The 24,381-nt window shown below is 35.4% G+C and overlaps 1 protein-coding gene across 1 annotated transcript in view; it reads right to left on the bottom strand.

The window, feature by feature from the left end:
- The window catches only part of Uba4 (Ubiquitin-like activating enzyme 4), a 77,497-nt gene that overhangs the window by 21,790 nt on the left and 31,326 nt on the right, over nt 1-24,381 (bottom strand). Inside the window, exons 3-4 of the mRNA XM_081758323.1 lie at nt 11,557-11,649; nt 2,873-2,993 (exon numbers count right to left, since the gene is read on the bottom strand). Coding sequence (XP_081614449.1) covers nt 2,873-2,993; nt 11,557-11,649 — 214 coding nt within the window. The remainder of the gene's footprint in view (nt 1-2,872; nt 2,994-11,556; nt 11,650-24,381) is intronic.

Below are 24,381 nucleotides of genomic sequence, written 5' to 3'. Positions count from 1 at the left end.
GAAAGATGGATATTTGGATAAGTCACATACTAGTTCCTCAGTGATGTCCTGACCTGACTACGATCTGTCCTCTATATTACTAAAACTATGAACCTTTAAAGTTCATTTTTTTCACGTTTTCGCCAACTTAGAACTACGAAACTATGCAATTCCGACCACACGTCCATATTAACTTTATTCTTATTTTGATGTAAAGAACTTATTCCCAAAAAATTGCGACAAACTTTTGTAACACCCTGTATAACGAGTTAGCCAGATGGAAATGTGTCTGCATTTTGGCATTTCAGAATATATTAATCCTACGAACCCGAATCTTTCAGCTGGCATGTATATACCTTACCAACTAAGCTACCATGGCTTCTAGATGATAGTTTTTGTACGAAGTAGCACATATTATTTACCGCTATTAGTTTTTTTTTTTTTTTTTTTATTTCCTCCTCAATTTTCTGAAATTCCTGAAACAAATTTCTGAACACGCCGCCAAAAGAATAGAATATTTCTGTACTCTTTTGTTGACCTGATATCATCTCCTATCAGGTTCTTTGTAAGAAATAAAGGAAAGAAAGCAACTAAAATTAAAGAAAGAAAAGAAAAAACTTAAACGAAGCCTGCCTACTTCTGTCAAAATACATGTGGGAAGAATTTAGACAAGTTTTCTTTTTCTTCTTTTTATTTTTAGTTGGTGGCTCTACTCTATTCCATCATTGATTGATTGATAAAACGTAATGCTTATTGCGGATATCAGCAGAAAGGCTATTTGTACCAGTTACAGACAGGCCGATGACCGACCGTGCTACTCATAAAAAGAATGCAAATATTTTTTTTAATAATAATCAAAACGTGACTTTTAAAACAGAGAAAAGGGAATAGAAGCTAAATAATATACAATAAAACAAAATTTAAACGAAAAAAAAAAATAAAATTAAGCAGAGGCCATGATAAAGCCAACAATAAAATAAGTAGAAAACAAATAAGACAATAATAAATAAAAGAAAAAATAAAATATTTGACTTTAACGTTCCACGATAGGCTAAGGGAGACGGTAATTAAGGCAAATGAATGATAATGGAAGAATTAGTGGAATGAGAAAGTGGGAGGACACGGGAGAACCCCGAGAAAATGAAATGAAATCTTTTAAGTTTTGCGTAGTACGGTTATGGCGGCTAGGCTAAAGGTGTCAGTGATGATGAAAAATGAATGAAAGGGATGGAATGAAGGAAGTGGAAGGAAACGGGAGAACCCCGAGGAAACCTACGCACACGGTGTTTATCCACCACAAAGTTCACTTGGCGAGAGCTGAGATCGAACTCAAGACCCCATGCACCAAAGGTGATCGCTTTGCTACTGAGAAAACCCACGAGCACCATGTTGGCCACCAGAAACTTACTTGACCGGAGATCGAACCAGGGACTCTACGCACGAGAGGTAAGCACTCTACCACTGAGCTACCCTACCCCCAATAAATAAAAGAATAACGATAATAATAACAGAAAATTGTTAAGAGCCAAAATAAAAGCTTCAGAGAACGTTAGATATTTCAATTGCACGTAAAAGGTAAGAATACAATTATTAGCAACAACATTATACTCCAAAACTTCACTAATATTATTACACAGTTCTCCTCTGTAGTCTGAGTATTCGGAACATTCCACAATAATGTGCTGAATACTCAAGCAGGATAACACAGCCTTCACAATATGGACGGTTACTGCCATACACTAAACAGGAACGTGTGAGATAAAGAGTCTCCAACGTGCACGCGCACTACAATCATTTCTCTCTTTTATTCCTTGAAAGAAAATATGATGATAAACCCAACGAAGATCTGAAACGTAACTGCTGTTTGTAGAAAGGCATGAATGGAAAAACACGGAAGTTACGAAACGCCACGGATTACAATAATCAAACTCAAAGTTTTGATTAATTAACTTTCAGAGAGAAAGTAAAGTACTCAGGTACGTAGCCAGGAGTTTGTAAGGGGGAAGGAGGTTCCGTGACATTAAATACTGTGGTTATCACACCAGGGGGCTCGATCATTCTAAACTATTTTACTAGCAACATATATTGGTTTGTTAGGACAATAAAATGTAGATATGTTAGTATTTTAATAACAAACTAGGAAGAAACCTCGAGTAAAAAATACAAAAAAAGTATTGAAAAAGATTTTACAATATCTACGTTCCTTCCTCTGTTCATTCAAATATAATAATTTTCCTTTCATTATGACCTCAACTATTATTTAAAAAAGTACATATACTCTATTATAAAAAGTACATATTTTACAATATCTGCGTTTCTTTCTCTGTTGAATCAAATGTTAACGGAATTTTCTTTCCACATAACTTTTTCTTTTTTGTTTTTATTATTCCTGCCAACTACTGTCTGTCCCTGATGACAAGTTAAAGGAGCAGTAAAAAACTGTTTCTGAAATAACATGTTTGATACTGCAGAGAAGCGATGACGAAAAATTATTTTTATTTTTAGCATTTTGTTTTTAACGCTGATTATTTTCCTCGTTTCTTTTTGTTTCATCCTTCCTACATTTTTTTTTCATTTCTGGTTTCAAAAGGAGGGTCCGGACCCCCTAATTGGCTACGTGCCTGAAGTATTCTATACCAAAACTAGAACTATTAATGATCAGGAAATACAAGAAATACATGGATTTTTGATGAAGATACTAGAAAATATTTGTATCTTTAATGTTAATTACGTAAGGTTCGTTATTACGCTGAAAAGTTATCGCTAATTTCCATGTAGGTTAGCAACTCGCCACGAGGATATATCTTATTACAATTGTTTTCAGTTAAAAAAATGTTAATATATTGCTTAGAAATGTCTGTGAAAAATGTAATAAAACACATCATCTGCAAACCTCTTCAAAGCGGACGCCGCTGACTGCACTTTCAACTGACCGATGTTATCTTCAGAATGTAAAAGCTGTCTATGCAGGTTATTAAGCTCCACTACGTCGTAATCAACAATTCCTATTCGACCTGAAACAATAGAAAATGTTCAGTATTAAAAAGTCAGATTTTTTCAAGTATATTATACGTGTAGTCGACTGTTTAATAATAACCTGCCAGTGTGTACATTAAGTGTATTGATAATGTAAAGAAACATAAACTCAATCTATTTTTGGCAAATGAAAACAATACAATTCACGAACACTTTCAGAATAAATTAGAGCGCTACTGGTGTATTGTGCGAATGCTGACTTTTAGCCTGTAAGGCCCTTTAATCTACAGGGTGTTACAAAAATATGTTACAATTTTTTGGGAGCAAATTTCTCACATCAAAATAAGAAAAACGTTCATATGGACCTGTGCTCAAAAGTGGATTAGCTTCGGAGTTAACGGGTGCCGAAAACGTAAAATAAGTGAACTTTAGAGGTTCACAGCTCCACTACTATGGGGCCTATCGTAGTCGGGTCAAAACATCACTGAGGAACTAGTATGTGAACTATCCAAATATACATCGTATGTGAACTATCCAAATATACATCGTATGTGAACTATCCAAATATACATCGTATGTGAACTATCCAAATATACATCGTATGTGAACTATCCAAATATACATCGTATGTGAACTATCCAAATATACATCGTATGTGAACTATCCAAATATACATCGTATGTGAACTATCCAAATATACATCGTATGTGAACTATCCAAATATACATTGTATGTGAACTATCCAAATATACATCGTATGTGAACTATCCAAATATACATTGTATGTGAACTATCCAAATATACATTGTATGTGAACTATCCAAATATACATTGTATGTGAACTATCCAAATATACATTGTATGTGAACTATCCAAATATACATTGTATGTGAACTATCCAAATATACATTGTATGTGAACTATCCAAATATACATCGTATGTGAACTATCCAAATATACATTGTATGTGAACTATCCAAATATACATCGTATGTGAACTATCCAAATATACATTGTATGTGAACTATCCAAATATACATCGTATGTGAACTATCCAAATATACATCGTATGTGAACTATCCAAATATACATCGTATGTGAACTATCCAAATATACATCGTATGTGAACTATCCAAATATACATCGTATGTGAACTATCCAAATATACATCGTATGTGAACTATCCAAATATACATCGTATGTGAACTATCCAAATATACATCGTATGTGAACTATCCAAATATACATCGTATGTGAACTATCCAAATATACATCGTATGTGAACTATCCAAATATACATCGTATGTGAACTATCCAAATATACATCGTATGTGAACTATCCAAATATACATCGTATGTGAACTATCCAAATATACATCGTATGTGAACTATCCAAATATACATCGTATGTGAACTATCCAAATATACATTGTATGTGAACTATCCAAATATACATCGTATGTGAACTATCCAAATATACATTGTATGTGAACTATCCAAATATACATTGTATGTGAACTATCCAAATATACATTGTATGTGAACTATCCAAATATACATTGTATGTGAACTATCCAAATATACATTGTATGTGAACTATCCAAATATACATTGTATGTGAACTATCCAAATATACATCGTATGTGAACTATCCAAATATACATTGTATGTGAACTATCCAAATATACATCGTATGTGAACTATCCAAATATACATTGTATGTGAACTATCCAAATATACATCGTATGTGAACTATCCAAATATACATCGTATGTGAACTATCCAAATATACATCGTATGTGAACTATCCAAATATACATCGTATGTGAACTATCCAAATATACATCGTATGTGAACTATCCAAATATACATCGTATGTGAACTATCCAAATATACATTGTATGTGAACTATCCAAATATACATCGTATGTGAACTATCCAAATATACATTGTATGTGAACTATCCAAATATACATTGTATGTGAACTATCCAAATATACATCGTATGTGAACTATCCAAATATACATTGTATGTGAACTATCCAAATATACATCGTATGTGAACTATCCAAATATACATTGTATGTGAACTATCCAAATATACATTGTATGTGAACTATCCAAATATACATTGTATGTGAACTATCCAAATATACATTGTATGTGAACTATCCAAATATACATCGTATGTGAACTATCCAAATATACATTGTATGTGAACTATCCAAATATACATCGTATGTGAACTATCCAAATATACATTGTATGTGAACTATCCAAATAGACATCGTATGTGAACTATCCAAATATACATCGTATGTGAACTATCCAAATATACATCGTATGTGAACTATCCAAATATACATTGTATGTGAACTATCCAAATATACATCGTATGTGAACTATCCAAATATACATTGTATGTGAACTATCCAAATATACATCGTATGTGAACTATCCAAATATACATTGTATGTGAACTATCCAAATATACATTGTATGTGAACTATCCAAATATACATCGTATGTGAACTATCCAAATATACATTGTATGTGAACTATCCAAATATACATTGTATGTGAACTATCCAAATATACATTGTATGTGAACTATCCAAATATACATTGTATGTGAACTATCCAAATATACATTGTATGTGAACTATCCAAATATACATTGTATGTGAACTATCCAAATATACATTGTATGTGAACTATCCAAATATACATTGTATGTGAACTATCCAAATATACATCGTATGTGAACTATCCAAATATACATTGTATGTGAACTATCCAAATATACATCGTATGTGAACTATCCAAATATACATTGTATGTGAACTATCCAAATATACATTGTATGTGAACTATCCAAATATACATTGTATGTGAACTATCCAAATATACATTGTATGTGAACTATCCAAATATACATTGTATGTGAACTATCCAAATATACATCGTATGTGAACTATCCAAATATACATCTTTCAGAACCTCCGGTACTTGCACAATCATTTATAGAGAAGCTGTTTAGGAGTACTTGATCACTCTCCACCTACCTCTCTAGAAATTGGTGTGCAAATACTGGAGCATTCTTAAACATGGATATTTGGATAATTCACACACCAGTTCCTCAGTGATGTCTTGACGCGACTACTATCAAGCCCTATAGTTTTAGAACTATGGACCTTTAAAGTTCATTTTTTTTCACGTTTTCGGCACCTATAAGTACGAAACTATGCACTTCCGATCAGGGCCGTGCCGTGGGGGGGCGAGCGGGACAACGGCCCCGGGCGCCGAAGTAAGGGGGCGAAAAATTCGGAGGGAAAAGGAAAAAAGATAGGAAAAATTGCTTGGAATATATGTATGGGGGAGCCGTCGTATACTCTCGCCCCGGGCGCTGATTTTCCACGGCACGACCCTGCTTCCGATTACAGGTCCATATGAACTTTTTTTCTTATTTTGATGTAAGGAATCTATTCCTAAAATATTCTTATAAATTTTTGCAATACCTTGTATAGATGAAATGTGTGACAAGGGCAATGTATAATGTCTACACCACCATATGTGAGTACGTAAAAGTATGAAACGTAATGGTGACTGTACTAGTATTTCAACATTTCAAAGAGTACATGATTTGTTGTCATGTGACGTGTTCAAATATTTACATTAGTAAACGAAATATGCTAGATTCATCAAATGCGTAGAAAATTAAATAGCGAAGAAACATTCATATTTTGGTGTCATTAGCCGCATTTTTTAATGTTTTCGAGTATAAAATGAATACATACCATGTAAAGAATAACATTAGGAGTAAGTGAATTGCATTTTGAGTTGCAAATAAAATATTAATAGAAGTGTTTGATATCGTCTGGATTTCAAGTAAAAAAAAATCAACCGTTCGTGAAATTGAGTGAATGTAATCAGGTGAATTTTATAAACGGTTAAGGCTAGGGGATCAGTTCGCGGTTAGGATGGTTATGTACGAAGGCATTTCCAAAAGCTTCCGGACTGACACTGAAATATCACGCCACTAAGAAGCCATTCATGGTATATAGTGCCATCTATGGAGGAAATAATGTTTTAACTGTCTAGAGGCGCCAGTTCACTGGAGACAGTCATTTGAATTAGTTGGTGTGTGTTCATCTCGTATACTGCATGTCAATGCTCCGGTCCATACAGCTGATGTTGCCAAGACAGATGCTATAAATCTGTGCTGTATGGTGGGTGCTCAATCTCCTCGAAACCACAGTGTTTCACTGGAACCTTGGAAATACCAGCCTATGGACTCGAGTATTGGCATGCATAGCATGACCAGGTTACTGACTTAAAAAAAGAGGACGTTTTTCTAAAATAACCGACCGAAGTAATATATACGTTACCGTTTATGGACCGAAATAATATATACTATAACAATTACCGTATACTGAAAATAGCTTTATTATGGATTTAGGGCGTCGCCTAAGATCGCTTCAAGTTGATGAAATGGTTGTAAGACTAATAAGCAATAGCATCATACCGTAAAAGGTTAAGAATTTATACATAATGTAGATAGACATTCTGAGAACTTTAAGAAATATTTATAAATTTTATATTCCTTTGTTAAACCTGGCATTATGAAGAAAAATGATTGTTTGAACGCTAAGAGTGCATTTATTTAAGTAGAAAATATGGTATACTATATTACTGGATAATCTACTCCTTTCCTTTGTCCACTGATATTAATAACAGAAAACACTCTTTCAACGCTAGCGTCATGACTAACCAATGGGGAAAAAAAAGTAATTTTCAGTAACTCTACGAAACATTCTTCATTTCCTGATTCAGAAAAGTATTTACCCCAAATATTGCTGGATACCTGTTCACCATCAGCTAAATTACCGGCATTTAAGAAAAGACTGGAATTTTATTAGTATTGTCAAAAATATTTCTTTCCACATATTAATTTGTATGAATATTAAGGTTCATAAAGGTACCCGAAAAAAAGAGGACATTAGACTATTTTGTACAAATAACCCCCGGACGCCTTCTTAGAGTTTGAAAAAGAGGACAAGTCAGGGTAATAGAGGACGTCTGGTCAACCTAGACATGCAATATGCTAGCTCAACACATAGTGACTGATTCAAATGATTACCTCCAACGAACTGATAGTTGAAACTGATACAATACTTCTTCCATAGATGGAACTATATGCCATGAACGACTTATTACCAGTGGCGCGATTATTTCACTGTTGGACCAGAAACTTTTGAAAATACCTTCGTACATGTTTTTTCATCTCTTGCTGAGACATGGGCGAGTCTCGGAGAGGTATTTTGAGGGTACTTACATTGAAAAAAAGGTGGAATCTACAGTTGTGATAGATTGTATCTTCCGAATCAGATAGGAAATTTGAGCTCTGCGAGACTATAGATGATTGATATTTGTTTAGATCGAAAGAAGACCCTGAGTTTTGCCAACACAGAAGGCTAGACAGACACTGACAGTGAGTGCATTAACGCTTTCGGAATTTATGGTACATATACCAAGTGTGAGTTGTTTTAAAAAGCTCATTTAGCACCTATTACTGCTGGATTTTTTTTTTATTGGTCAGTCATGCATGCATTGCTAAACAGGTCACACGTGTTTCGAGGATTCGTCAAGTTGGTGGGAGTCATGACGTTATTTGTTTGGCCTTCAAGAGTGTAACGCAAGAGTATATATTTTGTTCTCTCGCAAACGCTGTCTAAAAGGTTTTATGGGATCCAAGAACACATATATATGTAGTCGACATGACCATCAGACAGTGTACACGTGTTATAGGTTCTTTCTCCTTCTCACCCCTCCCTCCTCTGGAATTTCCTTACCATTGTTTACTTTGAGTTAAAAGCCACTGGTCTTCAGTTTAAAATCCACTCTCTTTATAAACACAAACTTCTAGAAAGGAAGAAGATTTAACTGATTGTGTTTAGAACAAAGCATTTTCTGTTGGTAATAAAATGTAAACGATGAAGCATAAGCGTTTACGTTTTATTTTAGTCACCATCACAAGGATCTAAAGCATGAGAAATCTTCCGGTATCAAAACCTGTCACACTGAAGCACAGTAGACTTTCTTTCCTGCTTTGATCAACAGAAGATAAAAATAAAAGCTTATGTGCAATTTGTTGGAATTATTTCGTTCATCACAAATAATGAAACAGACTTTCAACGAATTCTCCTTTTTCTTACCGCGCCTTCCACAGGGCCGGTTCAGAAAGACCCGAAACTTTTGAAAGAGTTTTTTTTTTTTTTTTTTTTTTTTTTTTAAAGAAAAAAATTCCCCAGTTTCCTTGAATTCCCCTTTTCAGGTATATGATACGGACATGCAGATGGTACTGTTTGGAAAATTACTTTATTCTGAAGAGAACGGGATACGAACTAAAATCCTAGGACAAATAGTGATGATGCAATAGCTGCTTGACTGAAAGCCTAAAATTTACCTTAAAAATCTAAAATCCCAAAAGGATTAAAGGATGTAAATAAGGTTGGAAGAATCGCAACTATCAGAATGGTAGAGGGATGTTATCTTTGTGATGGGATGTCGGAAGGTTAAATTGGTATCGAAAATTGAACATGTTTTACACTTAGTTTCTGTCACTTCTTCAGCAGAAATTCATCTGCGTTTCTGTCATTTCTTCAGTAAAGATGCATCTGGGTTTCTGTCATTTCTTCAGTAAAGATGGATCTGAGTGTCTGTCATTTTTTCATTGAAGATGCGATGTTTATTCAGTAGACCCAAAAGTGGCCCAAAAGTGGACTGTTAAGATCTTTCGCTCAACGCTTCATTATATACAGACAGGAAAAAAAGAGAAAAAAGAAGCAAAAATTATAGGACAGAAAATTAGCTGTTAAGCTTCCACTGGGCGTCATCTTGCAATGAAGTCTACATATACGTATAAACGGTTCTGAATACCACAGACGAACTGTGGACGTCTGACTGTTCAATCTGAATACTTGAAACTAAGTAATATGGAAAAATTATTTAAAGTGGTGATTTAAAAAGAAGAATTTATACACAATATTTATATTTTATAAGCAGTCAATTTGTTAAGTAAACAATTATTTTCATGTTATATATGAAAAGAAAACTACAGTGGAAAAATAATTGTTGAAAGGTTCAAGTCAAGACCATTAGGATTCCAAGTGTGAACATTCAAAATTCGTTACAGGACTGCCAAGGCTCTTGCAAGTTTATAAACAGGACTGCACATGTGACCGTCAAATAAGTGCAAAAAGCTTTCTGATTATAATATTTTCAGAATACTCTGAAGTATTTTACAAATATGGGAACACTCAGATGATAGAAGGGTTGACTGAAATTATACATTGAAAAGAAAATAACTTCGTGGTTCAAAGATAGATCCACTTTACTTATGTATAATGTATTCTACAGTTTGAATCAATACTGTTAATTGCCGAATAGTTTTTTTTTTTTTTTTTTCAACAAGTAAATTCTCAAAGTAGAATGCATTTTAAAATACTAAAGTATTAGGTAAGATATTAAAGAAGGATGATGAATTTGAAATGCACTGAAGGCCAGGACAAAATAAGAGTCATACTTAAGGGTCAAACAACTTCAAAAAAGTAAATGATCAAATAAAAATAAACATACAATGATAATAATATCCGCGAACTGATTGTAATATGCCCATCGGCCTTGGCCACCGCTGTCTTAAAGTAACTAAAATTTCAAATATTCATAGTGTATCTTTGAAATATTACCCTATATTTCCCTAAATTTGTTGATTAGCATACCTTACAGAGTGAAAAAGTAATTTGACTGGACCGGGACTCCAGCATACAGTGCCAATGCGTTAATCACTATGCCACCCAGTTCGCTTCCCAGAACAGCCAAATACTCTCTCACTCCTGCAGTCGGGACTGTCCAAGAACAGCAGCTACGCTGTGGTACAGTTCGCAGCAAAAAACCTGCAACATAAGCATGTAAGTTAATTGTGAAACTACGCGTAACAATGCAGGGAATCAACATAACGTCTAAGTGGCACGAATCACGCCAGGAGAAACCTCGGCGTCCTCCCCTGCCTACTTATTTTGGAGCAAGAGACTTCGTCGTTTCACAATGAATTTACATGCACATGTTGCAGGTTTTTTGCTGCGTATTGTACAAGCCATGTGGTCTAAGATACAAAGACGATCGTAATTTTCAAGTAAAAGTTTCCAATTTGTACGACTGGTTACAAACTTAGCACGGAAAGAGAAGGAACTGTCAAAAATATCGTAGGTTCTTCCGTCACTAATCATTGATTTCTTTTAATAGTGAATTTCTCTTCTTCTCTCACCTCGCTAAATAACATTGGAACTCTCGATAATTAAAATACATAGCAAGTATTAGAACGAAATTCCCATCAATTGTTATACAATAGCGAGAAAAAGCTTTTCATGCCATAATTCTATTTGGAATTTTCTTTTTCTTTGCTCGAAATAACGTTTCATTTTCATTTTCTTAATAGGAAATGTAACGCATTAGAACTGTACAACTGGCAATGGTCAATCAGTATTATTTGATCTCTTTAGTGTATTACCTAAGTTTTAAAACCAAACTAGATATACATACCAATACCAGCACCAGCAAGATACATGGCTGACGGGCACCCAAGTCCTCCTGCACCTACAATAAGAACTGAAGCCTTTTTCAACAGCTGTTGACCTGAAATAGCACACAATCCATTAGTTTATTTTTTCGGGTTTTATTTGTCTAGGATATAATTTAGACAAATATATAGTAACCTGAGTTTTTACAGGAAGACTTCATTAAAGACTAAAACGCGAATTTTATTACTTCTTATAATAATTATGTAAGCGGAAACTCAAATGTTTAATGATAATTTTGTGTCCAGCTAAATAAAAAAAAAATCAAATATAGCAATCGATCTCGATTTATGTTTGTTTATGTACAAAAAGGAATACGTCGAAAACTATAGTTTTACACAATTTGCTTCAGACTCTCGTATCCGTAAACATTAATGACAAGGAGGATGAGATAGTTTGGGGGGAGGGGATAAATTGGTTCACTTTACATTAACAGTTTCTTAGTACTGTATACATGCTATTACTATGAAATACGATTTCCCTTAATGAGCTATATATATATATATATATATATATATATATATATATATATACAAAAAAAAACTAAAACTTTAAAATGTATTGAATAATTATCATAGTTCAATGTGATTTTTAACTCCCTCTGAAAATTGATTACAAAATGATTATAGAATTCTGTCAAGTAAATATAAAGCAACCCTCCCTACAAAAGACTACACCATTTGGAACTTTCTTGAAAACTAAACAGGAAATACGAAGCAGTCAAATTAACACAACAAATGAAATGCTGCTTCCGATAAAAGACATGAATTTCTGAAAACTGGGAGCTTCTAAATTCATCTCTCCTTCAGCGATGCACGGAGACATCAGGTCAATAAGTACAGAGACCTTTATGATAGCAAAATGATCGCTTTTTTTCTTCTTTTTTTCAAAATGAAAAATACTCTGTCGCCTTCTCTCAAAGAAGCAATGGGACGGAAATACTAAAATTTCAATTTGGGTTCTCTATTCCACCCCACAACTAAATCAGAACTTTTCCCTTGCAACAAAATAACGTATAAGAAGTTCTTGGTTTTATATATATATACTGTCTACCCTCGGACATAGGTCCCTCGACATTTCTGCACATGACAGAGGTAGAAGAGTCCATTATGAAAAATAGGTATGTGTATGTACGGACAAAAATGTGTTCGTTTTCTCCTCTGGAAGCGAGAGTAAGAAGGTTGGAAGTTTAAACATAGTTGCCAGCCTACGTAAATTGGTCCCAGGTCAGCAATACATTCTGGTTAGATAATGATGTCACGCAGTGAACAGAGCGCGCGCATTTTAAATACAGCCTAGCATTGTGTTTTAGGGGCTTCGACATTCGGTTGATCGCGCCAACGACCCGCGGGAGAACTTCAGTTATTGTCTTTCTCTACAGTACACATACGCTTGTGCGTGTGCAATTTAGTGTATTTTCTAGTTCTTTTTCTTATCTGTTTCGTGGTTATGCTTGCGTAAGCGTATGTGTGCACGCGCGTCGTTTTCTTATTTTATTATGATAGAGCCAATACCGTCAGCCAGTGAAGGCAAAGTATTGTGCTTATCCCCTCCTCCAAATTTTGGATTCTTTTTTTTTTTTTTTTTTTTCATCTTGCACCGTAGATTCCTAGTCATGCCCTACGGACAATAATAATCGGTTATCGTGCTTTCAGTGCTGTAGGCCCACTTTGATTTCATTCTCATATTATTATTTATAAAGTCTTATCAGGTATAGATTTACTGCGCCGGGTTGGTAACACTGCAGACAATACCTTTACCGCCGATCCGAATAACCAATGCATTCCTTCCTTTTCTTTTTCTTTTACAGTCCACTCCTTTCATTAACCCATTTGGGACCAAATTATTATTTTTTTGATTTCTTTCACTTTAAGAATTCAAATTAGTTTATTATTGCCTAAGTATCACGAAAATATAACATTTTGATTTTTCCTGCGCATCGGATGTGACTTACGCCCTGTCCTATAAATAGGACGCTGGTCCTTTCTGATATACTAGAAAGGCCATATTCCTAACTAATTGCATTCTATTGCTTGAGTGAGGCAATTCAAATTTTTACCGCTAAGTGCCTCAAGGCATTGAGTGATCACGGCTGGTCTATCGAAGCACGAAGTCTTCCTGATTTATATATATATATATATATGCGTGTGTGTTTTGTATTGATGTTTATTTACCAAAATTATACAAAATACGATATATATATATATATGACACATAACTAAACATAACGTACAAATACCAATATTTAGAACACTAAACTGTTACGTTTGAAGTTCAGATAATTGCTATCTTGTAATTTCGATCTACCTGTGCTAGTTTGTTACATGTGTTTGGCTTTGATTCAAAGTTTATTTTTCTTTGCCTTCTTGGTATTTCACGAAACGCTTTGAAACACAATGTGACATTACACTTTTCAAAGTATGATAATGATATTCAAGTGCATCTATTGGCATCTTTACGTCTTCCTTTCCATAATGAAGTAATCACATCCAGCGAGGTTTACATCATTGCATACATTTGAGAATGTGACCGACAAGTTTGATATATATGATAGATATACAGATATGTTGCGTGTAAATGTCAGAAGATCCATATTGAACTGAGTTGGTTTTCGTAAACATGATTATGAGTTTACGATCATCATGTTAATAATTCGTGAAAATATCACCCAATACCACTTCTTGCATCTTATATCAATTCTAAGTTTATGAAACAAAAATGAAATGAAAAAATGAAATCTTTGAGTTTTACGTCCCACGGTTATGCCGGTTAGGCTAAAGGAGACGGTGATAATGAGAGATGAGTGAAATGGTGGAATGAAGAAAGTGGGAGGAAACGGGAGAACCCCGAGAAAACCCACGAGCACGGTATTTGTCCACCACAAAGTTCACTTGGCGGGGGCTGGGATCGAACCCGGGACCCCAAGCACCAGAGGTGAACGCTCTACCACTGAGCCACCGCGCCCCCCAGTTTATGAAACAGTCGACACCTCCCATATGGTTATTGTAGGATAACATGAGGCTGCTCAATTCTAATATGTTCATCATGTAGTCGGCTCCACCTCATCGTTCACGAAACAGGATGTATGTTGTCAGAATTTGTGCCAATTACAACACGTCAATTGTCATTCCATTTGGCAATGAGAACTTACCATCCCAGTCGAATCTGTATTCATATGAACTCCCTGCATATGTATTTACTCAACTCTTGAATCAGTCAATGGATACTTAGACACACGATTGCTTTGCAGAGTAACGGTTGCTCTGAATCCCAATTCACGAAGATGTATTAGGAGATCTCTACTTGCGAAAAAATTCTCAAAATATAGGAGATGACTATTCAGACCATTTACATAGCATATTGAATACCACTCTGGAATCTTTAAGAAAAATCGTCTTCTCTATCATGATATATATTGTCGCTAGCACTCTCCTTTATTTTCATATCTTTTCCATAGCAGAGATTAAATTTTTATAACAAGTTTTATAATCGTACAACAGAAAATGATGATTGTTCTTTATATGTACATCAAAACGAACTGTTTCCTTCACTATAGCTATATTGCACTGAGTCACTATTGAAAATACAAAAGAATATCTCTGCAGGTAATTTGTTTACAACCTTTCTCTTTCAGTTCGCTGAAGTTTCTGTCAGTTTGTACACCAACTAGGGGAAGCTTTGTGTATGATGCGTATCTTTTTTTTTCAAATGAACATTATTATTCAGCACTTTTCTTTTTCTACCACTTATTTCTCTACTGTAGTTACAGTAAAGCTTGGATGCAAATTGCATTCAATTGAGAAAAGTAAAAAACGTAGTATTTAAGTATTGAACAATGAATGATAAGCGTAAGAACGCGAAAAATCAAGGGCGTCAGTCTATCTATACATTCGCTTTTATTACTTAGTAGTATATTGCTTTGGACCAGCGTCCTATTTATATGACACTAATGTTTCAACAACTATAGCACCGAAAGTAATAACAAAACTAAAATAACTCTTTTATAGTCTGATTACCGCGTACCTATTGCTGCCTAATACATATAAATTGAATGCATTGTTTGTATTAAAAACAAAAAATAACGTTGCCCGAAACATACCCAAATAAAGTAACTTACTCAGATAAATTTAAGCGTCCGTCTTTTACAGAGGGAAAGGAAAAAATGTATCAAAAAATTACAGTGCATTATGACAGGTCTCTAATTGCTCCCTGTAATTAGCAGAACACGAAAACCTTATTCTTCTTTGTTATAAAAAATAAAATATCAAGTGTCCTAAAAATAGGACACTGGTCCCAAATGGGTTAAGATAGACTTTCCTTGGCACTCTGCCAACTAGAGGTCTCAGCCGAATGGGTAAGCAGTATATATATATTACATATTTATTTAAACAAATAATTGAAAGTTTCAGGGGTTTAGCCTCTCTGGCCAATCCTTAACTACGGATTCTTTACAGAGAGAGAAATTGCCAAATTCTTTCTTTTCTTTCGTTGTATGATATGGTATGTAGTGCCAATGAAAGTTTAATAGAATTTTATCCGAATTTCCTGGCTTCAAAATTGTGGCTCTCAAAATCTGAAGTGCTCTCTGTTTCTATTTCTACTAATTTTATGCACTATTCTTCGAATTTTCTACTGAATCGATTTTAGATTTCCAAATTGCTATGCCTAAGTATCGGAAAACCTATAGAAACTGCTATGCCCATATGTCTATCTGTCGACAGATATTAGAGGAAAAACGATAAAAGATGTCGAGAAGCAGTCTTTTGGAGTCGATTCAGCGTCCAAAGAATAGGTCCATATTATCCTTGAATCGATTCAGCGTCCATATTATCCTTGAATCTTATATTCAAACCGTAAGTGACAGAAATTAACAATTTCCGGTTTCAATGTTGATTTCCATAATACAAATACTAGACAGGGACAAGCTATTTTCTGGAATCCATTCAGGGTCTGAAGAAAGGATATCATCTTCACCGGCCGCATCTCAGTAATGAAACCAGAAATGATCTCAATACTAAAACCGGAAATGATCTCATTAAAACTGGAAATTGTAAAAATTTATTACTTCCGGTTTTAATATTGATCTCTATAAAGAAAAAGAGCAAAAAATAGTCAGTAATGACTTTTTGATACGGATACAGCGTCTAAGGAAGAGATCCTATCTTTTGATCTTATTCCTCTATTGCAAACGAAATTTATTTCCACTTTCACTATTGAATTGGCATAGTTTCAAAGTCGGCCGTAGTTTTCACGTTGTGAAACGAAACTCACTTGTTTTCTTGTCGCATCTTCTAGCAGTCAACTATTATTTCTAAGTTTTCCGCTGGTTACATCCTTCAGTTAATATCAGCTAGCACAACTTAATCTAAGAGAATATAAAGCCCCTAGCGAAAAATTTCGCGTTTTGTAAGAGACATTTACAGCAATATTTTGCACCATTTTACATTATTTCTAAGTAAACTTAACAAAAAATGCATTACTAAAACAAGTGAATTTTGTTACTCACTGTGAAACTACTATAGATTTTCAAACGACAATGACCAATTTTAAAACCAGAAGAGTGAACACATTTTAGTTTCAATAGAAGAATAAGGATATTTCCGATTTCAATAGAGGAATACGGGCACTTTCGGTTTTAATGGAGGAATAAGGAAACTTCCAGTTTCAATAGAGAGAAATAAGGGTACTTCCGGTTTCAATAGAGAAATAAAACTTCCATTTTCAATAGAGGGACAAGGGTACTTCCGGTTTCAATGAAGGAATAAGGGAACTTCCAGTTTTAATAGAGAGATAAAGGTTCCTCCGGTTTCAATGGAGGAATAAGGGAATTTCCAGTTTCAATAGAGAGATAAAGGTTCCTCCGGTTTCAATGGAGGAATAAGGGAATTTCCAGTTTCAATAGAGAGATAAAGGTTCCTCCGGTTTCAATGGAGGAATAAGGGAATTTCCAGTTTCAATAGAGAGATAAAGGTTCCTCCGGTTTCAATGGAGGAATAAGGGAATTTCCAGTTTCAATAGAGAGATAAAGGTTCCTCCGGTTTCAATGGAGGAATAAGGGAATTTCCAGTTTCAATAGAGAGATAAAGGTTCCTCCGGTTTCAATGGAAGAATAAGGGAATTTCCAGTTTCAATAGAGAGATAAAGGTTCCTCCGATTTCAATGGAGGAATAAGGGAATTTCCAGTTTCGATAGAGAGATAAAGGTTCCTCCGGTTTCAATGGAGGAATAAGGGAATTTCCAGTTTCAATAGAGAGATAAAGGTTCCTCCGGTTTCAATGGAGGAATAAGGGAATTTCCAGTTTCAATAGAGGGATAAGGATATTTCTGGTTTCAATACAGGAATAAGAGTATTTCCAATATCAAAACAGAAAAAACGTTACTTCGTTTCAATAGAGGAATAAGAGAGCTTCCAGTTTCAATAGAGAGATAAAGGTTCCTCCGATTTCAATGGAGGAATAAGGGAATTTCCAGTTTCAATAGAGAGATAAAGGTTCCTCCGGTTTCAATGGAGGAATAAGGGAATTTCCAGTTTCAATAGAGAGATAAAGGTTCCTCCGGTTTCAATGGAAGAATAAAGGAATTTCCAGTTTCAATAGAGAGATAAAGGTTCCTCCGATTTCAATGGAGGAATAAGGGAATTTCCAGTTTCAATAGAGAGATAAAGGTTCCTCCGATTTCAATGGAGGAATAAGGGAATTTCCAGTTTCAATAGAGAGATAAAGGTTCCTCCGGTTTCAATGGAGGAATAAGGGAATTTCCAGTTTCAATAGAGAGATAAAGGTTCCTCCGGTTTCAATGGAAGAATAAGGGAATTTCCAGTTTCAATAGAGAGATAAAGGTTCCTCCGATTTCAATGGAGGAATAAGGGAATTTCCAGTTTCGATAGAGAGATAAAGGTTCCTCCGGTTTCAATGGAGGAATAAGGGAATTTCCAGTTTCAATAGAGAGATAAAGGTTCCTCCGGTTTCAATGGAGGAATAAGGGAATTTCCAGTTTCAATAGAGGGATAAGGATATTTCTGGTTTCAATACAGGAATAAGAGTATTTCCAATATCAAAACAGAAAAAACGTTACTTCGTTTCAATAGAGGAATAAGAGAGCTTCCAGTTTCAATAGAGAGATAAAGGTTCCTCCGATTTCAATGGAGGAATAAGGGAATTTCCAGTTTCAATAGAGAGATAAAGGTTCCTCCGGTTTCAATGGAGGAATAAGGGAATTTCCAGTTTCGATAGAGAGATAAAGGTTCCTCCGGTTTCAATGGAGGAATAAGGGAATTTCCAGTTTCAATAGAGGGATAAGGATATTTCTGGTTTCAATACAGGAATAAGAGTATTTCCAGTTTCAATAGAGAGATAAAGGTTCCTCCGGTTTCAATGGAGGAATAAGGGAATTTCCAGTTTCAATAGAGCGATAAAGGTTCCTCCGGTTTCATTGGAGGAATAAGGGAATTTCCAGTTTCAATAGAGAGATAAAGGTTCCTCCGGTTTCAATGGAGGAATAAGGGAATTTCCAGTTTCAATAGAGAGATAAAGGTTCCTCCGGTTTCAATGGAGGAATAAGGGAATTTCCAGTTTCAATAGAGAGATAAAGGTTCCTCCGGTTTCAATGGAGGAATAAGGGAATTTCCAGTTTCAATAGAGAGATAAAGGTTCCTCCGGTTTCAATGGAGGAATAAGGGAATTTCCAGTTTCAATAGAGAGATAAAGGTTCCTCCGATTTCAATGGAGGAATAAGGGAATTTCCAGTTTCGATACAGAGATAAAGGTTCCTCCGGTTTCAATGGAGGAATAAGGGAATTTCCAGTTTCAATAGAGAGATAAAGGTTCCTCCGGTTTCAATGGAGGAATAAGGGAATTTCCAGTTTCGATAGAGAGATAAAGGTTCCTCCGGTTTCAATGGAGGAATAAGGGAATTTCCAGTTTCAATAGAGGGATAAGGATATTTCTGGTTTCAATACAGGAATAAGAGTATTTCCAATATCAAAACAGAAAAAACGTTACTTCGTTTCAATAGAGGAATAAGAGAGCTTCCAGTTTCAATAGAGAGATAAAGGTTCCTCCGATTTCAATGGAGGAATAAGGGAATTTCCAGTTTCAATAGAGAGGTAAAGGTTCCTCCGGTTTCAATGGAGGAATAAGGGAATTTCCAGTTTCAATAGAGAGATAAAGGTTCCTCCGGTTTCAATGGAGGAATAAGGGAATTTCCAGTTTCAATAGAGGGATAAGGGTACTGCCAGTTTCAATGGAGGAATAAGGGAACTTCCAGTTTCAACAGAGAGATAAAGGTTCCTCCGATTTCAATGGAGGAATAAGGGAATTTCCAGTTTCAATAGAGAGATAAAGGTTCCTCCGGTTTCAATGGAGGAATAAGGGAATTTCCAGTTTCAATAGAGAGATAAAGGTTCCTCCGGTTTCAATGGAGGAATAAGGGAATTTCCAGTTTCAATAGAGAGATAAAGGTTCCTCCGGTTTCAATGGAGGAATAAGGGAATTTCCAGTTTCGATAGAGGGATAAGGGTACTGCCAGTTTCAATGGAGGAATAAGGGAACTTCACGTTTCAATAGAGGGATAAGGGTACTTCCGCTTTCAGTGGAGGAATAAGGGAACTTCACGTTTCAATAGAAGAATAAGGATATTTCTGGTTTCAATACAGGAATAAGAGTATTTCCAATATCAAAACAGAAAAAACGTTACTTCGTTTCAATAGAGGAATAAGGGAATTTCCAGTTTCAATAGAGAGATAAAGGTTCCTCAGGTTTCAATGGAGGAATAAGGGAATTTCCAGTTTCAATAGAGAGATAAAGGTTCCTCCGATTTCAATGGAGGAATAAGGGAATTTCCAGTTTCGATAGAGAGATAAAGGTTCCTCCGGTTTCAATGGAGGAATAAGGGAATTTCCAGTTTCAATAGAGAGATAAAGGTTCCTCCGATTTCAATGGAGGAATAAGGGAATTTCCAGTTTCAATAGAGAGATAAAGGTTCCTCCGATTTCAATGGAGGAATAAGGGAATTTCCAGTTTCGATAGAGAGATAAAGGTTCCTCCGGTTTCAATGGAGGAATAAGGGAATTTCCAGTTTCAATAGAGAGGTAAAGGTTCCTCCGGTTTCAATGGAGGAATAAGGGAATTTCCAGTTTCAATAGAGAGATAAAGGTTCCTCCGGTTTCAATGGAGGAATAAGGGAATTTCCAGTTTCAATAGAGGGATAAGGGTACTGCCAGTTTCAATGGAGGAATAAGGGAACTTCCAGTTTCAACAGAGAGATAAAGGTTCCTCCGATTTCAATGGAGGAATAAGGGAATTTCCAGTTTCAATAGAGAGATAAAGGTTCCTCCGGTTTCAATGGAGGAATAAGGGAATTTCCAGTTTCAATAGAGAGATAAAGGTTCCTCCGGTTTCAATGGAGGAATAAGGGAATTTCCAGTTTCAATAGAGAGATAAAGGTTCCTCCGGTTTCAATGGAGGAATAAGGGAATTTCCAGTTTCAATAGAGAGATAAAGGTTCCTCCGGTTTCAATGGAGGAATAAGGGAATTTCCAGTTTCAATAGAGGGATAAGGATATTTCTGGTTTCAATACAGAAATAAGAGTATTTCCAATATCAAAACAGAAAAAACGTTATTTCGTTTCAATAGAGGAATAAGAGAGCTTCCAGTTTCAATAGAGAGATAAAGGTTCCTCCGATTTCAATGGAGGAATAAGGGAATTTCCAGTTTCAATAGGGAGATAAAGGTTCCTCCGGTTTCAATGGAGGAATAAGGGAATTTCCAGTTTCAATAGAGAGATAAAGGTTCCTCCGGTTTCAATGGAGGAATAAGGGAATTTCTAGTTTCAATAGAGGGATAAGGGTACTGCCAGTTTCAATGGAGGAATAAGGGAACTTCCAGTTTCAACAGAGAGATAAAGGTTCCTCCGATTTCAATGGAGGAATAAGGGAATTTCCAGTTTCAATAGAGCGATAAAGGTTCCTCCGGTTTCAATGGAGGAATAAGGGAATTTCCAGTTTCAATAGAGAGATAAAGGTTCCTCCGGTTTCAATGGAGGAATAAGGGAATTTCCAGTTTCGATAGAGGGATAAGGGTACTGCCAGTTTCAATGGAGGAATAAGGGAACTTCACGTTTCAATAGAGGGATAAGGGTACTTCCGCTTTCAGTGGAGGAATAAGGGAACTTCCAGTTTCAATAGAGGAATAAGGATATTTCTGGTTTCAATACAGGAATAAGAGTATTTTCAATATCAAAATAGGAAAAACGGTACTTCGTTTCAATAGATGAATAAGAGAGCTTCCAGTTTCGATAGAGGGGTAAGGATACTTCCGGTTTCAATGGAGGAATAAAGGAACTTCCAATTTCAATAGAGATAAGGGTACTTCCGGTTTCAATGGAGGAATAAGGGAATTTATAATTTCAATAGAGGGATAAGAGTATTTCCGATTTCAACAGAGGAAAAACAGTACTTCCAGTTTGAATAGAGGGATAAGAATATTTCCGATTTCAACACGAACAACCATATCCCCGATTTCAAGAGAGAAAAACAGTTCTTCCAGTTTCAATGGAAGGAAAAGGGTACTTCGGTTTCAATGGAGGAATAAGGAAACTTTCAGTTTTAATAGATATATGGGTACTTTCGGTTTCAATTGAGAAATAAGGGAACTTCCAGATTTAGTAGATGGATAAGGGTACTTCCGGTTTCAATGGAGGAATAAGGGAATTTTCAGTTTTGATAGAGGGATAAGGGTACTGCCAGTTTCAATGGAGGAATAAGGGAACTTCCGATTTCAATAAAGGGATCAGAGTTTTTCCGATTTCAACAGAGGAAAAACGGTATCCCCGATTTCAACGGAGGAAAACAGTACTTCCTGTTTCAATAGAGGGATAAGGGTTCTTCAGCTTTCAGTGGAGGATTAAGGAAACTTCCAGTTTCGATAGAGGGATAAGGGTACTTCCGGTTTCAGTACAGGAATAAGGGAACTTCCAGTTTCAGTGGAGAAATAAAAGAATTTGCAGTGTCCATAGAAAAGAAAGGGTATTCCTGGCTTCAACAGAGGAAAAAGGTTACTTCCAGTTTCAATAAAGATAAGGGTACTACCGGTTTCAATAAAGGTATGGCTACTTCCGGTTTCAATAAATGTATAAGCAGGGACGTGTAGTGCATATTACCGCTGTTACCGGCGGTAACGGTAAAAATATTAGTTTTTCGTTCTTTTCATATATCTTCAAATTTCATTATCGACATGGGAAGGTGTTTGCATTTGCTTTTTCTTTTCTTTCTTTTTTTTTTTAAGTTTGGATATCCTACGCTTCATTTACATTGTGAACGAATGCAACATACCAACACCAAATAGGAGCATACTGTTGTTGATACCGCAGATTTCAGAGGTAACGCGAACCCCGATAGCGTTCGTTCACTCCAGAAGCATCTTTTAGCGTGCCAGCCAGAAGCATCCTGCGCGCTCGTATTTGGACTTTCGGAATAGCCCTTATGTTACCGTTCGGCTGAGTGGAACAGGAAAAAATAGGAACGTTCCCTGTCAAAACAAGGAGAATCTAGAATATCATCAACATGTATATTCTACTCACCGCCCGCTTACAAAAAAAAAAAAAAAAGTCTATTCGCTCTCCTCTCGCTGTAGAGGATCGAGCGGGCGGTAACTCTACTATACTCTTTCGTTTGCTTCCCCATTCTAAGGATAGAAACTTCGCTGTAATTTCATTTTCATAAGGTTATTTCACTGTCTTAACAGCATACAATTTCGGACAAATATAATAAGTAGCAGGTTTTTCATACTAATAGCATTTAACACGTGCTACTGTGAGACTGATGTTCCAGTGCATTATTTATATGTTAATCTATCATTTTTACACGACTTTTGTATGTTAATACGTTATCTTTAAATTTGAATAATACAGCAACAGTGAACAAGAAGAATATATTCCATAGGATATTCTAACAAAAATTTAATATAGGTTTACTTTGGTTCAAAATAAAGTTTCTCATTAAATGTTAATTTGAGCTTACGGGCATTATTATTATTATTTTTTTTAATTGAGATTTTATTTCTGTTTAAACGGTATATATAAATTTAGATGGTTATCTCATGCCTGAAGGAGCAAAGATATTGTCAGTCCCTGAAGTGTCATTAAATATATAGAAATGCCTATCGATGAAACACATTGTGCTATATAGGAACTGTTTCAAGAGCAAGGGGGAATATTAATAATTAGAGCAAAGCAGAGATGTTGCCCGCGCTCCTTCCAATTCGAGTAATTATTATTATTTAGGATTTATGCTAATTAAGTTGAAAATATTTAGTTTTTAATTTAGTATAGAAAACTTTCGATGCAACAAATTTCCAACTCTAGCCGCTAGCCTACTAAGTGAATTTGCACTTTGATGCACTTTGATGTGTTGAAAAAGAACTGTGCAATCGTCTTTATCGTGCCGTAGTTTGACTGTCTGACTAATTTTCAATACGGAAAACTTGTTGCTCAAACATACGATGAAACTCCAGTTATGGTTGGTGAGGTAGGGAACTGCAGCCTCTTGTTAATTATATTTTCATTCTTATGCCCATAGACTTAATTTAGTTTTAGAAAAGTCCGTTGATTATACAAAAGGGCACAGGCGTAAATAGCACCCCCGCAACCCTCGTGGCAGGGGAGGGGCGCGAACGAGCTCCAGGGTCGCAAAATATATCGAAACTAGGGGCGCATAACTAGGTTGCGGGGGCACTGAAGCTTCAAGTTACGCTACTGGAAAAGGGTATAAGGTGTTTTTGTTTTTTTTAAATT

The sequence above is a fragment of the Thermobia domestica genome, chromosome 5 (assembly GCF_964235325.1).
Source record: "Thermobia domestica chromosome 5, izTheDome1.hap1.1, whole genome shotgun sequence".
In the NCBI taxonomy this organism is placed as follows: Eukaryota; Metazoa; Arthropoda; class Insecta; order Zygentoma; family Lepismatidae; genus Thermobia; species Thermobia domestica.
This window is presented reverse-complemented; position numbering and strand designations above follow the sequence as displayed.